The 12,317-nt window shown below is 38.7% G+C and overlaps 1 protein-coding gene across 1 annotated transcript in view; it reads left to right on the top strand.

Annotated features, from left to right (window-relative positions):
- The first annotated feature begins 4,046 nt into the window (after positions 1 to 4,046).
- Adad1 (adenosine deaminase domain containing 1) overlaps positions 4,047 to 12,317 on the top strand; it is a 54,349-nt gene continuing 46,078 nt past the window's right edge. The window contains exons 1-5 of the mRNA XM_021158165.3: positions 4,047 to 4,253; positions 4,600 to 4,779; positions 5,483 to 5,671; positions 7,584 to 7,751; positions 10,362 to 10,430. Of these exons, the coding sequence (XP_021013824.2) occupies positions 4,136 to 4,253; positions 4,600 to 4,779; positions 5,483 to 5,671; positions 7,584 to 7,751; positions 10,362 to 10,430 (724 nt within the window). The 5' untranslated portion in view covers positions 4,047 to 4,135. The remainder of the gene's footprint in view (positions 4,254 to 4,599; positions 4,780 to 5,482; positions 5,672 to 7,583; positions 7,752 to 10,361; positions 10,431 to 12,317) is intronic.

Genomic DNA, 12,317 nt, shown 5'->3' with positions numbered 1-12,317 from the left:
CCCAGGAGCTACAGTGCTGAAGACCAGAAGCTGCAAAGTGGAACTGTTACAGTGTAGCACTCCAGCTCAGCCAAGGATATTCTCCCTCAGGGCTGCTACACCTCTGCTGAGGAGGCTTCCTCTCAGAAGCTGTGTGGGTCTTAAGCTCCCATATCTCAGAATACCCTTCCATTGGGGTACCTCAGAGCTGTGTGGCACATAGGCTCCCAAGTCCCAGAAGACCTTTCCATCCAAGTTGGAAGGAACACCAACAATAGGTTTCCTTTTCCTTTTCTCTTTTTTCTTTTTCCTTTAAATATTGGTTAGCATGTTTTCTTAGATATGCTTGGCTTTCTCACTCTTTCCTTAAGCTAACAGTGCTCTCCCCTTTCTGGAATATTGCATAGCTGCTATTGGTCATGTGTCTGCTTGTTGACCTCCATTCCCTGCTGAATTCCTAAAATTACAAAATTGTCCCTAAATTTCCTTCTGAGTCCATTAAAATTTTTTGTTAATTTAACAAAGAACTCATGAAAGGGAGCCACAGTCTTTCCAATAACATCTACCGTCCAACATGGGACTTTCCCAAATTTTCCTGTAACATGGCAACCCAGATGGAATTTTAAAGCTCTGAGGATAGAATAGGTGATTGTATTCTAAGATTCTGAACGCACACTTCTTTCCTTTACCACTGCTATTCCCTCAATTCTGAGAAAACCTCGGATCATTGTGTGCCTGAAAGTCCTTGACCAACATAGAAGGGTGACAGTGTGACAGGGCATGACAGTGAGGAGTTCTTTCATCTTGTATCTTGCTGAGATCAATTTAAGTTTATCTAAAATTTTACCTTGATGGAAAATCCTGTGGAAAATTATCCAATTCTAGTCTAGGAAACCAAGATCAAAATGCCCCAGCTAACATTAGCTTCGGTTAAACTGCTTGCTTGCTTGAGTGTAGTCCCAGCCAGCTGGAATAAAGACTTGCAATTGTCTATAAATATGTCTGAGTGGTCGTGGTCGTCTCTGGTGTACTCCTATTAACACCAACAATTAGACCTTAAATCATATGATTTGTAGGTAGTTGATAATCAGGTTGGTGTCTTAGGGTTTTACCACTGTGAACAGACACTGTGACCAAGGCAATTCTTATAAGGACAACATTTAATTAGGCCTACCTTACAGGTTCAGAGGTTCAGTCCATTATCATCAAGGTGGGAACATGGCAACATCCAGGCAAGCATGGTGCAGGAGGAGCTGGGAGTTCTACCTCTTCATATGAAGGCTGCTAGAAGAATACTGACTTCTACGCAGCTAGAATGAGGGTCTCAGAGCCCACACCCACAGTGATTCACCTACACCAACAGGGCCATACCTTCTAATTGTACCACTCCCTGAGCAGAGCATATACAAAACATCACAGTGGGTAAATGTACACTGTTTCTGACATGTTGGTTTCTAAGGGACTAAAATGCCTGCTAATACAAAGTCAAAGAATGATCTCAGCTCACACAAGGAATATTGATCCAAATAAGACAGTGACTGTGAGATATGCTGCTTAAGTTTTCAGGTTGTTTCCACCTACAAGTTAAATGTCACTGTTTTTTCCCTTAGAGGAAGAGAGCCATAACCAGACTTTACAAATAGCTTGTGCTGAGTCCAGAGCATTTCCTTCTCTGTTCTATCCCTAGGCCTAGGCCTGGAAGCTTCTAGCCTCCATACAATCTAATCTTCTGTAAGCTCTGAAGGCTTCAGCTTACAGCTTAGAATGTTCAGCCTTTGAGACTGACTGCTAAATAAACACACTCTTTCTAATCTTTCTGAATTCTGGCTCCCTGGTTCAAATCAGCCATTTTCTGATTCATCACTTCATCTGTTCCTCAACTAGATAACATTGTCTGGGACCTGTACTCTTTAAATATATCTAAGCATAAGAAACAAGACTTAAAAAAAAATCACAGACCACAGGAGACAAAGGAAACAGTGTCAATGTATGTGGCAACCTCTGAATCCTAAAAGAAATTGGAGATTATTACAGAAACTTGGAAGTCCAAAAGAATGTATTATAACATTTCTTAGTTTTAGTCAATTTGTCGTGGTTATACAAAGTAACACAAGGGGAACAGAGGGACTTTTATCATCATTTTTCTGTAAATTGTATATTTTAAATACTCTCTCTTTCTCTCTCTCTCTCTCTCTCTCTCTCTCTGTGTGTGTGTGTGTGTGTGTGTGTGTGTGTGTGTGTTTTAGAGGAGAACCTATAGGAGCTAATTTTTCTCTCCTTTTTAGGATCAAACTAAGTTATAATGCTTCACAGCAGGTGCCTTTATCCACTGAGTCATTATATATATATTTTTTTCCTTTTGTTCCTTCAACTTCTACTTCTGTTCCACGTCTATCTTTATATTTGACTTTAATATAATTGGATTAGGTTATTATTTTATTCCCATCTTTATGGTTAGCAACTGTTATGATAAATCTCCAACCCAAATAAACCCAGGCAATGAAAACACAACACAGTTAACATGAATACATGCTGTGTGCCTGGACTGGGCAGATCTACCACTACACTGCCATCTTCCCCATATAAGAAACCCCTTAGAACTTGGGGTTTCTCCAGGCCAGGTGCTTCTGCTCCACTTTGCTTCTTCTTCCTCCTCCGTGGTCCTCTCTCTCTCCCTCCTTTTCTCCCAAAACCTTCAGCTCCACCTTCCCCTCTTTTCAGCCCAATCACCGGCTCTAGCCTTTATTTTATAAATTAAGGTGGGAAGAAGGTTTACAGGAAATCACCTGAGCACTGACTCACTTGCTTGTTTGTAACCCCTCACAAGGAGAACGGAATTAACATCAAATATAATTAGCCCCAGGGCTATCTGCAACAAGCAACAAAAATTTCCGGATCATTAATTGTTAATGGGCTTTTGATTAAACAAATTAGTCAAGACATGTTGATAACTAAAGAAAAATAGTTACTGCAAATGCTACCTACTTACAAGAATGAGATCGGTTTTTTTGCCTTCAGTTTCACTGTGTGCTGTGGATGAATGTTATTTCTTGCTATACTAGGTAAATGGGCATCGGTTCTATTGTCCTTTTCTCTTTTTAAAATGGCTTTAATTCTTAAGAACATCTGCCCATATCAAAGGGTCGATGTCATCACAATCTTGTGCTAACAAAACACAATCCTTTGGACGCCTCTTGGATTGCATCACAACACTTGGTAATTCACCATTTAAACTATTTTCAACTACCTTTTAGTTAATACCTTGGTTAGGTCCTCTTTTGACCCGTATGAGAAAAATCTTAAAAAGGGACATAGGGGAGATCAGTCACCCAGATATTAGGGCCATTTGCTTTCAGCCTCACGTCTGGCTTCCTGATTGTTCTTTTGGGCTGCACTAGGTGATCTTCTGCTTGTCAGAGGCCTAACCCCTGGGCCCTTTCTCAGATCTTACGTGGAGAAGGGTGAAGGGTATCCTTGAAGCAAGCCTCAGCTTTCCCCAGCTGTCTCCAAGGACTCTGGGGAAGACGCCCCTTGGTAGAGACACTGAGTGGGGTTAAGAAGACACCTGGTGTTTTATGAAGGCTACACACTCGGTGTAGACAACTGAGGCAGGGGTAAGCAACCGTGTGCTGCTCTGGGACGACTAGGGTCACCCTGTGTGCAGACAACTGAAGTGAGGCTATGGAGCCATGTAGTATTCTGTGACGGCTCTAGGTTGTCCTAAGTGTGGACGACTGAGGTGGGAATAAGCGGCTTTGTGGCGCTCTGTGTGTGGCTGAGTGTGTCCCTAAGTTGGGCGAGGACAAGCAGCCACATGAGGAGGTGAGAGGGGCAGGGACAGAGAGGCTGAACCTTGGGACTTTGTCTTCTACAAAAAGAATGCAACCTGACAAGGCCGGAAGAACGGGGTCCTTAGAGATGAGGCCTGGAACCTGCGCCCCATTCACCCTGACCCTGGCCCAGCTACGCACGCAGCCCACGCCGCAGGGGGCGGGGGCGGAGCCAGAGCGAAGGTCCTTGCTGATTGGACGAGGGCCCCCCACGGGGGCGTCGGCCCCGCTCCTCAGGGCCAGCTCGAGGGGCCCTTTTGAAAGACGCGACCGACCGCGTGGCCCACAGAGGCCTGAGGCGAGAGGTCGACGGTGGCAGCGCAGCAATGGCGACCGCGGGCGGCAGCCGAAGAGCCCCGGTCCCGGGCCCTCGGCTCGGCCTGCCTCTGGCCGCTCACCTGCCGGCGAGCCTGGGCGGGGAGGGCGCGAAGGACAGCGTCGGGGGTGCGCTGGCCGGGAGGCCGTCGGTTTGGTTCTGTCCCCTCTTGTTCTCGGCTTTCTAGACCTTGCTAATGAGGCCCCTCAGTTCTGAGGAGATTCAATGTTAGTGGTGGCGGTGGTGGCTTTCCACTGTCCCCTCAGCTGTTCCTATTACCGTTTATAGTTGAGTTTAGGGGACAATTTGGAAAAGTTAATTGTTAAAACACAACACAGGCTTTGAGGTTAATTAAAGAGGGATTGTTTGTAGCCATGGGAGCATGTGTGCGAGGGCGAAACTTAGGTCAAACTAAAAGTGTTGGGGAGTTCCTCTTCCAGGATTTTCATTTTCTGTCAATTTTATCCTAACCAGGAGAGAAAACTTCTGGAAACAATGACTGGTTTCAGAGTTCCAGGGTTCCCAGCTTTGCTCAGATGCTGAAAAAGAATTTGCCAGTTCAGCCATCAGCTCAGACAGTAACTTTGCCCACCGGATATTCCTCTGAAAGTTGTAGTCTGTCGAATATGGCATCCAAGGTTACACAAGTGACAGGTACAACTTTCTTTTTATTTGTTGAAGTACCTAGATACATAAAGATTATGGGATTGTCAGTAACTGCTAAGTGATGTGGGTGTATGTTGTCTCTCATCTCTGTGGCCGTGTGCCATTTGGAGTTAGTAACTGTGACATATTACAGTAGGAGGCCTGTAGAAGTCTTTAACTTCACAGATCCTTTATTTGTTCCCACCTTCACTGTTGAATTACTTGAAATATGACTTAGCCTGCCCCCACAATGGGGTGTCAGGGAAAGTTCTAGACTTGCAAGCACTTTGTATTCTACATATTACTTCACATAATATAAAGCAGTAGTAAACATACTGTGAAACTTAGATTGAATTGGGATCAGACAGCTCAGTGGGATAGGCATTATAACAGACTGGCACCCAAAACTAGATCGTAGTCTCAACAAAACCAGTTCTATATCATTGCCATTCTAGACCTTAGTGACCTCATCTGTAAAAATGACTTATCTCTGAGACATCACTAAAATTCCATTAATTTTTCTATCACAAATGGTATTTCTGTATAATGTGTCCTCAGTGTGCCAAAAGGCATATACAGTAACAGGTTGTGGTTGTTGGTGTATCCAAACTGTCTAGTAGGAACTTGGGGGGAAACATGCTTATTGTATAAGGGTTTAGTACTTTGACTGGTTTCTTTAAACCAAACTGACCAGTAAAACATTTGTTCTTAGGTAATTTTCCAGAGCCATTGCTTTCCAAAGGTCTTTCATCTATTTCAAATCCTGTCCTTCCTCCAAAAAAACTACCTAAAGAGTTTATAATGAAATACAAACGTGGAGAGATCAATCCCGTGTCGGCCTTGCACCAGTTTGCACAAATGCAGCGTGTTCAGCTTGACCTTAAGGAAACTGTAACAACAGGTAAGATGGAAGTTGTGCCAAATTATCCCAGGACTAGCATTATTTTTTTCCAATAAAAGTAGGGTATATAAGCAGTTTTACATTTACTTACCACACACAATGTTAAGGTTAAATAGGTATTTTATGACAAAATAAAGACACATTTCTGTCAGTGTTGATCAAGTATTTGTTCTGAAATTATAAAATTCTGTGATTGTGATACCTGAGGGAAAAAACATGGTCAGATTTCGCTCCTGAAATTAAAGGATTTGATAAGAAAGGGGCACTTGCATGGTTGATGTTGCCTCTGCAGAATTGTCTTGCATCTGCCATTCTCCTTTATACCCTTAAACCTGAAGTACACCTTACTGTGTGTATTTGTGGAAGGCTACAGGAGTATAATTAGAAGCAGAAAGGCTTCTGGTCTCTTCATGTTGAGGGCTCTAACCAAGAACCTTAGGAACTTGCTGTTAAGAAGCACTGACTAACATGTGATAGTGAAACTAGCTTTAAAATATTTGTGTGCATGCAGAGAGTTTTTGTTTCTGTAGTTTTCTAACAATTCCCTGTGTGGATCTCAAAGATGATATCTCTGCAACATAATTTAAAGCTCTGGAAATTTTACTGAAGATTTTAGATAAGTTTCTTTGAGTGAAGTACCAGTAAACTTGACAAAAATGTAAACTGTAGTACTTTCATTAGGTAAACAGCAGTCTCAATATTAGTTTAACGTCTTAGCTTTCCTACATTATTCTTAGATCACCCTTGGAAATGTAAGCTATTAATAAGAAAGATCAAAAAATTCCCAGTGAAAATACTTCGCTGCTCTGAGGATTGCCAGTGCTGTTCTGTTTGTTCTGTGTTCTAAGGCTATAAACAAGCTAAAGTTCACTACTCAGCTTTCTGATATAGAACACTTTCTAACAAATGTAGTGTGTAATATACATGAGTCATCTGAGCCACTTGTTAAGAAAGTAAAGTATTACCTGGTTTAACACGTTTATATTGAAATACAGGTAAACATGGGAAAATGGTAAATTGAGATGTTTAGGAAAGGGGAAAAAAGCAAGATTAGCCAAATATAGGTTTAAGTTCCTAGTAAAATTTTATGTGTATGTTTTAGAAATAGTTAATGTAACATGATTATAAATATGTGAGAAAATGAGATGGCAGTGTGTGTAGTGGCTAGTTCCTAGCCATCCCTAACCAAAGAGAAGATATTTAAGTGTCCAACATTAAATTCTCTCATCTGTAAATTTAGGAGATGATTAAATTTTCATGAGGCAAATGCAAAATCCAAGTAAAAGGCATAGTGTAACGGTAATCCTGTTGTGGAGTTTGTGCAAGGATGGGCAGTTTGCTTAATTCATGGAAACGTCTTTTCTCTTGCTTGTTTTAGTTCTTTTTATTTATTCCCTGACCTTTCCTTTCCTGAGTGTAACTGATTCAGTTGTGTACTATGATGTCTTAATGTCTGTACAAAGTTTCTTCAAAAGGATCACTTATATTTTACAACATTTAACATTTTTAGGGTATTCCAAAGATGAGAGAATTTAATTTTATATACATTGAAATCTTAAAGATGGATATTACTAGAAGTTTTCAAATATTTTACTAATTCTTTGTTAGTTCGGTAAATATTTGATTGTAAACCATTGCCATACATTATACTATATTCTGAAGCTGTCTTCATTGCTTGCATTGTATCTGTAGAATCCATTGGCTGTAGTTCTAATGCAAGTTTTGGGGCTGATCTAATTGTAATTTTAATCCTTACTTGCTTTATAAAGAGTTGAGTTTACACTAAAAGGAGGTCATTTAATACTAAATAGTTATCCAGAATTTTATTCTGGAATATTTTACTAACATTCAGACATTCTTGCAAGAATATACTGTGAATTATTGTAGCATTCATTCTGGGTTCTTTTTCAAGGAAATGTTATGGGACCATATTTTGCTTTTTGTGCTGTGGTGGATGGTATTCAGTACAAGACAGGACTGGGACAGAATAAAAAGGAATCGAGATCCAATGCAGCAAAGTTAGCTCTTGACGAGCTTCTACAACTGGATGAGCCTGAGCCGAGAGTTTTAGAACCAGCAGGTAAGGGGAACTGACGTGTATGCTTGAGTGTGTTATTCCCAAAAGGAGTGGAGACAGGCTTACTTAACAGCTGCAACATCATAGGATTTGAATATTTCTTTTCAGTTGCTGTTTGCTGAAATGTTTCATAGAATTATCTTGTGTTTTTATCACCAAAAGATACAATCATGTTTTGCTAGTACTCATATAAAAAGGTATAGTCTTTGTGGTTTTGACTTAAATTTCCCAATTAATCTGTCACTTACTATGTTTATTGGACATTATCTTTTTAAGAGGGAGAGACAGATTATGTTTAAGTCATTTTTTCCATTTTCAATTAGTTCTACTGTTACTGACTTTTAAAACTCTAGGTCTATTCTGGTATTTATAAGATTCTGATGTACAAATAAAAACATTCTAGCCTGAGGGTTACCTTTATCTTTATTTGTAGTATCTTTTGATGTACAAAACATTTTGCTTTTGATAAATCCAGTTTTCTTTTGTTGTGTGTACCTTTGATGCCATACCCAAGAAATTATTGCCAAATCTAGTGTCATGACATTTTCCCACTGTGGTTTCTTTTTAGAGCTGTATAGTTTTAGCTACTACATCTAAAAGTTTTTGATAAATTTTTATTTTTGTAAAAGAAATTAGTGTCTGACTTCATTCTATTACTTTGTGAATATTAGTTTTCCCAGGAGCATTTGTTTAAAAAAAAAAAAAAGTTATCACCCCTGTTAAAACCACCTGATTGTGTCTTTCTGGGCACTGTGACCTCTGTGTCTGTGTTGAGGTAAATATTAAATAAGATCCAGCACGTTCCCACTCTAGGGCTGGCACTGGCAGGCCACAACGCTATGCTCCAGCAGGGTCCCACTGACTCTGTTCCACATTCCAGTCACCAAATTGATCCTCCAACCTCGAAGTTAGATAGCACAATACCCAGTAACCCAGTAAAATCAAGACTCTTAAAGCTTATAGTTATCCAATCAGATTTATGTATCAATAAAGTCACAATTTACAAGATGCCAATACAATAATTTCAGAGCCAATTGTTAATGAACCAGCCACGCTGGTTCACATTTGTCTCCATTCTCCTTCTCTGCAACTCTTAGCTCCACCTCCCCTTTCCCTGTCCAATCACAGCCCTCCTCTGCACTAATGTAATTGGACAGGGAAAATCCTGCAACATGTCTGTCCTTAAAACAATAATACATTGTGTTGATTACTGTCATATTATTCTGATTACATAGCTTTGGAATAAGTTTTGAAATCTGAATATATGGATTTTCCAATTTTAGAGGTTTTTTTTTCTTTTCATAATGGCTGTTTGTCCCTGATATTTTACAATGAAGTTTTCTTTATACACTCTTGTTTTACTTATTGAGATTATTTGTTCATAATAACTATAATTTAATGTCCTTAGTCTTTTTTCTGCTTGAGCCAAACTCTCTTGAGTAAATAGATTTTAAATCCTTCCTTCTGAGTTTTCAACTTGCTTTTCTCAACTCTGGGTGCATGTGTCTGACTCTAGTAGCATTTTCTCTAGAGTGAGGACTCAGGTAACAGCACCACTCTTTCCTGGCTTGTTTCTATACCTTTAACTGGGTTTTCATCTAAATTACTCTAGGGTATTCTTTCTGCTTTCTTTTAACTAAATTAACAACCTTAGCTTCTAGAGCCTTTTCGTTTAAATTTTTGGATTTTTCCCTTTGTGTCCCTCTGGTGTAATGTCATGAACTTTTCTTGTTTTTCACATGCTCTTTAGCTTTTAGGACTGATCTGGAAAACATTTACAAAGATTTAGACTGAACTCATTAGGAAATTTATAGCATAGTCCTATTTTTTTAAGTCAGAAATTTATTTATTAATTTTTATTCAGCCATAGAATTTAATGTCATTTTGTCATTTGCATGAATGTATGGGACCATGGAATAATCAGGTTGAGTTAAAAAGTCAGTTGTACAGAAATTAATATTGTAAGTTTTCTCTCCTGTTTGTAAATTAGAGTAAGGGTAGTGTATCTAACTAAGTGGAATAATAATAAGGAAAAGATAATGTGGAAAGTTTAAAGTGGGAGAAGAGATACAGTGGAGTAATAGTGAAAAAAAGTATGACTCAAGGACATTATATATGTATGCATGAATATGTATGTATGAATATAAACTCATTATGTTGTACAAGTATTTTAGCATAGTCCTATTAAAAGCCTGATGGCAGCACTTTGAATAATTTTACTCATTTTAATAAAATGTTTAAGTGTTTTACATAGTATTATTATAAATAGAAAGTGTTCCTAAGTATCTGAAATAAGACTCTATTGAGTTTCAGAATGTTGCCACTTTTACAAAAGAAGCTAAATTGCTGTTAAGTTCCAGAAACTCAGAAATTAGTTTGAATAACTAATGTCAAAATAGGAAAACTAATGTGAGCTAAGGAGCATTTGATGATGACAGAGTTGGCAGAAATTTTTAAAGAATATAACTATTATGTATTGCTATTCTTGGATTCATGTTTGTTTTTATTGCTTTCTTGGGTTTCTGTTATTGCAGGTTAGTAAAGAGCTGCTAGCTCTCAGCGCTCTAGAACATTGCCCTTTCATTGTTTCCTATGGTTTGGTTTTATTCACAGGGCCTCCTCCTATCCCTGCAGAACCTGTTGTTACACCTGAAGCAGCATATGTTTCAAAAGTGCAATATGGTAGGTAATGTTCTGTTTAGAAAACAAACCCAGTGAAAAATTAAAATGCACAGGTATGAAGATATACCTTAACATTTTATTTAGACCTTTCATGCTTCTGTTAAAAGAGAAGTTTCCCGTTAAAAATAGCTTATAGGAAGAGAAATGAGGTTGGAGAGGAAATATTTAAAAAGGAATTTGAGCCAGTTCCGATTGTATGGCCATATATAAATCCTAGCTCTTCTGGGAGCTGAGACAGGAGGATAGCAAATTCACGGCTTGCCACTCCACCAACAGCCTGTCTGACAGTTTAGTGAGTCTTGTCTAAAAATATGAGGGATCTTAGGCATAGCTTGGTGGTAGAATACTTGCCTACATAGTGTGATAACTTTGGCTCAGTTGTCGGAATGACACAAAATAACTGGGGGGTGGGGGCATGTCCTTTTAATAAGGAGTCTATTACATACATATAGGTACATGTTATACATATATACATGCAGACAAAAATAGGAAAATACATCTTTAAAAATCATATATGTACACATACACATATGCATGTATATGTGCATATATCTAGTTGAAGTTATATGTGACCAAAGACTAATTAATTCTCATTATACTTTTAATTTCTTCATTTTAAAAATTGATATAAATCAATTACCTCATCAAATTATCATGAGGATTAGGTTGATAAGCATAAAATACATGAGTATCTGGCACACAAAAAATGTTTATTAAATCAGAACTTTCATTGGTTTATCACATTCAGTATTGTATAGCAGTGTGTCCTTGACTGGTACACCATCATCTCCTGGAAGGCAAGACATTCTTAATTTGTCTTTTGATGATATTTGAGAGATACTTCAGATTTTATGACGTTTGCAAAGTGAAAAGTTTCCCTTTCACTGTTATCATTTAGTCAGGCTTGCTTTCTTTTAGTCAGCTTTGTATTCATTTTCCTAAGATAGACAAAGATCTCAAATGTGTTTGCGTGGACAGACAGGGAAAATAAACACATTCAAAGGCCAAAATCCACCAAGATATGGCCACTTGACCTCAGAGGTGTAAGGATTCATGAATAGCCTCGAGGGCTCAGTCTACACTGGTGATTGCATAATGTTGGAAGAGGTTTTACCATTTCTATCACTCTCTGTAGAAGTTTGTAATGACTAACAATAATCTAGATCACATTACCCTGGGAAAACAGATTATAGTGTATGAGTTAGAAAGGATACAGTTTAAAAAATAATGTAAAAATAAAGTCCAGTTTGGGAAGTTGAGTTTTGGAGCCAAGTGTCAGAAAAAGGTGAGCAAACAAATGTATGAGGTTAAAATAGGAATCAAATTTTAAAGCTTTTGAAAAATAAAGATTTGAGATCCACAAAAAATTTACTGGGTACTTCATGTTGGGCCAGTTATCAAGGTGGTCAATAGTTTACAGCCTGTGCAGCATATTTTAGTGGACTATATCTGCATGAGAATAGTACTATGTTCTCTGTGAAAATAGATTCTGGTTATTCATAACAATGGGATTCACTTGAAATTAGCAACTTGTAGTCAAAGAAGTGGTATAGTAAGACTGGAGAGATGGTTCAGTAGTTAAGATCTTCTACTACTCCTGTAGAGGACCTCCATTCAGTTCCCAGCACTCAGAGAAAGCCACTCACAACTGCCTGAAACTCCAACTCTAGGAGGATTTGATGTCTCTGGTTCCTATGGGCACCTGCACTTACATATACACCCCCAGCCTCCCCCATACTTACACATACACCTGATAAATATACTCCAGGAGGTTTTAACATCTCTGGTTCCTACAGGCACCTGCACTCACATATACATCACTATCAAGTAGGCTTTATCCCAGGGATGCAAGGTTGGTTCAATATATGAAAATTCATTAACGTAATC

Source organism: Mus caroli, unplaced genomic scaffold (assembly GCF_978045245.1).
Source record: "Mus caroli unplaced genomic scaffold, Mus_caroli_1 scaffold_3, whole genome shotgun sequence".
Taxonomy (NCBI): Eukaryota; Metazoa; Chordata; class Mammalia; order Rodentia; family Muridae; genus Mus; species Mus caroli.
This window is presented reverse-complemented; position numbering and strand designations above follow the sequence as displayed.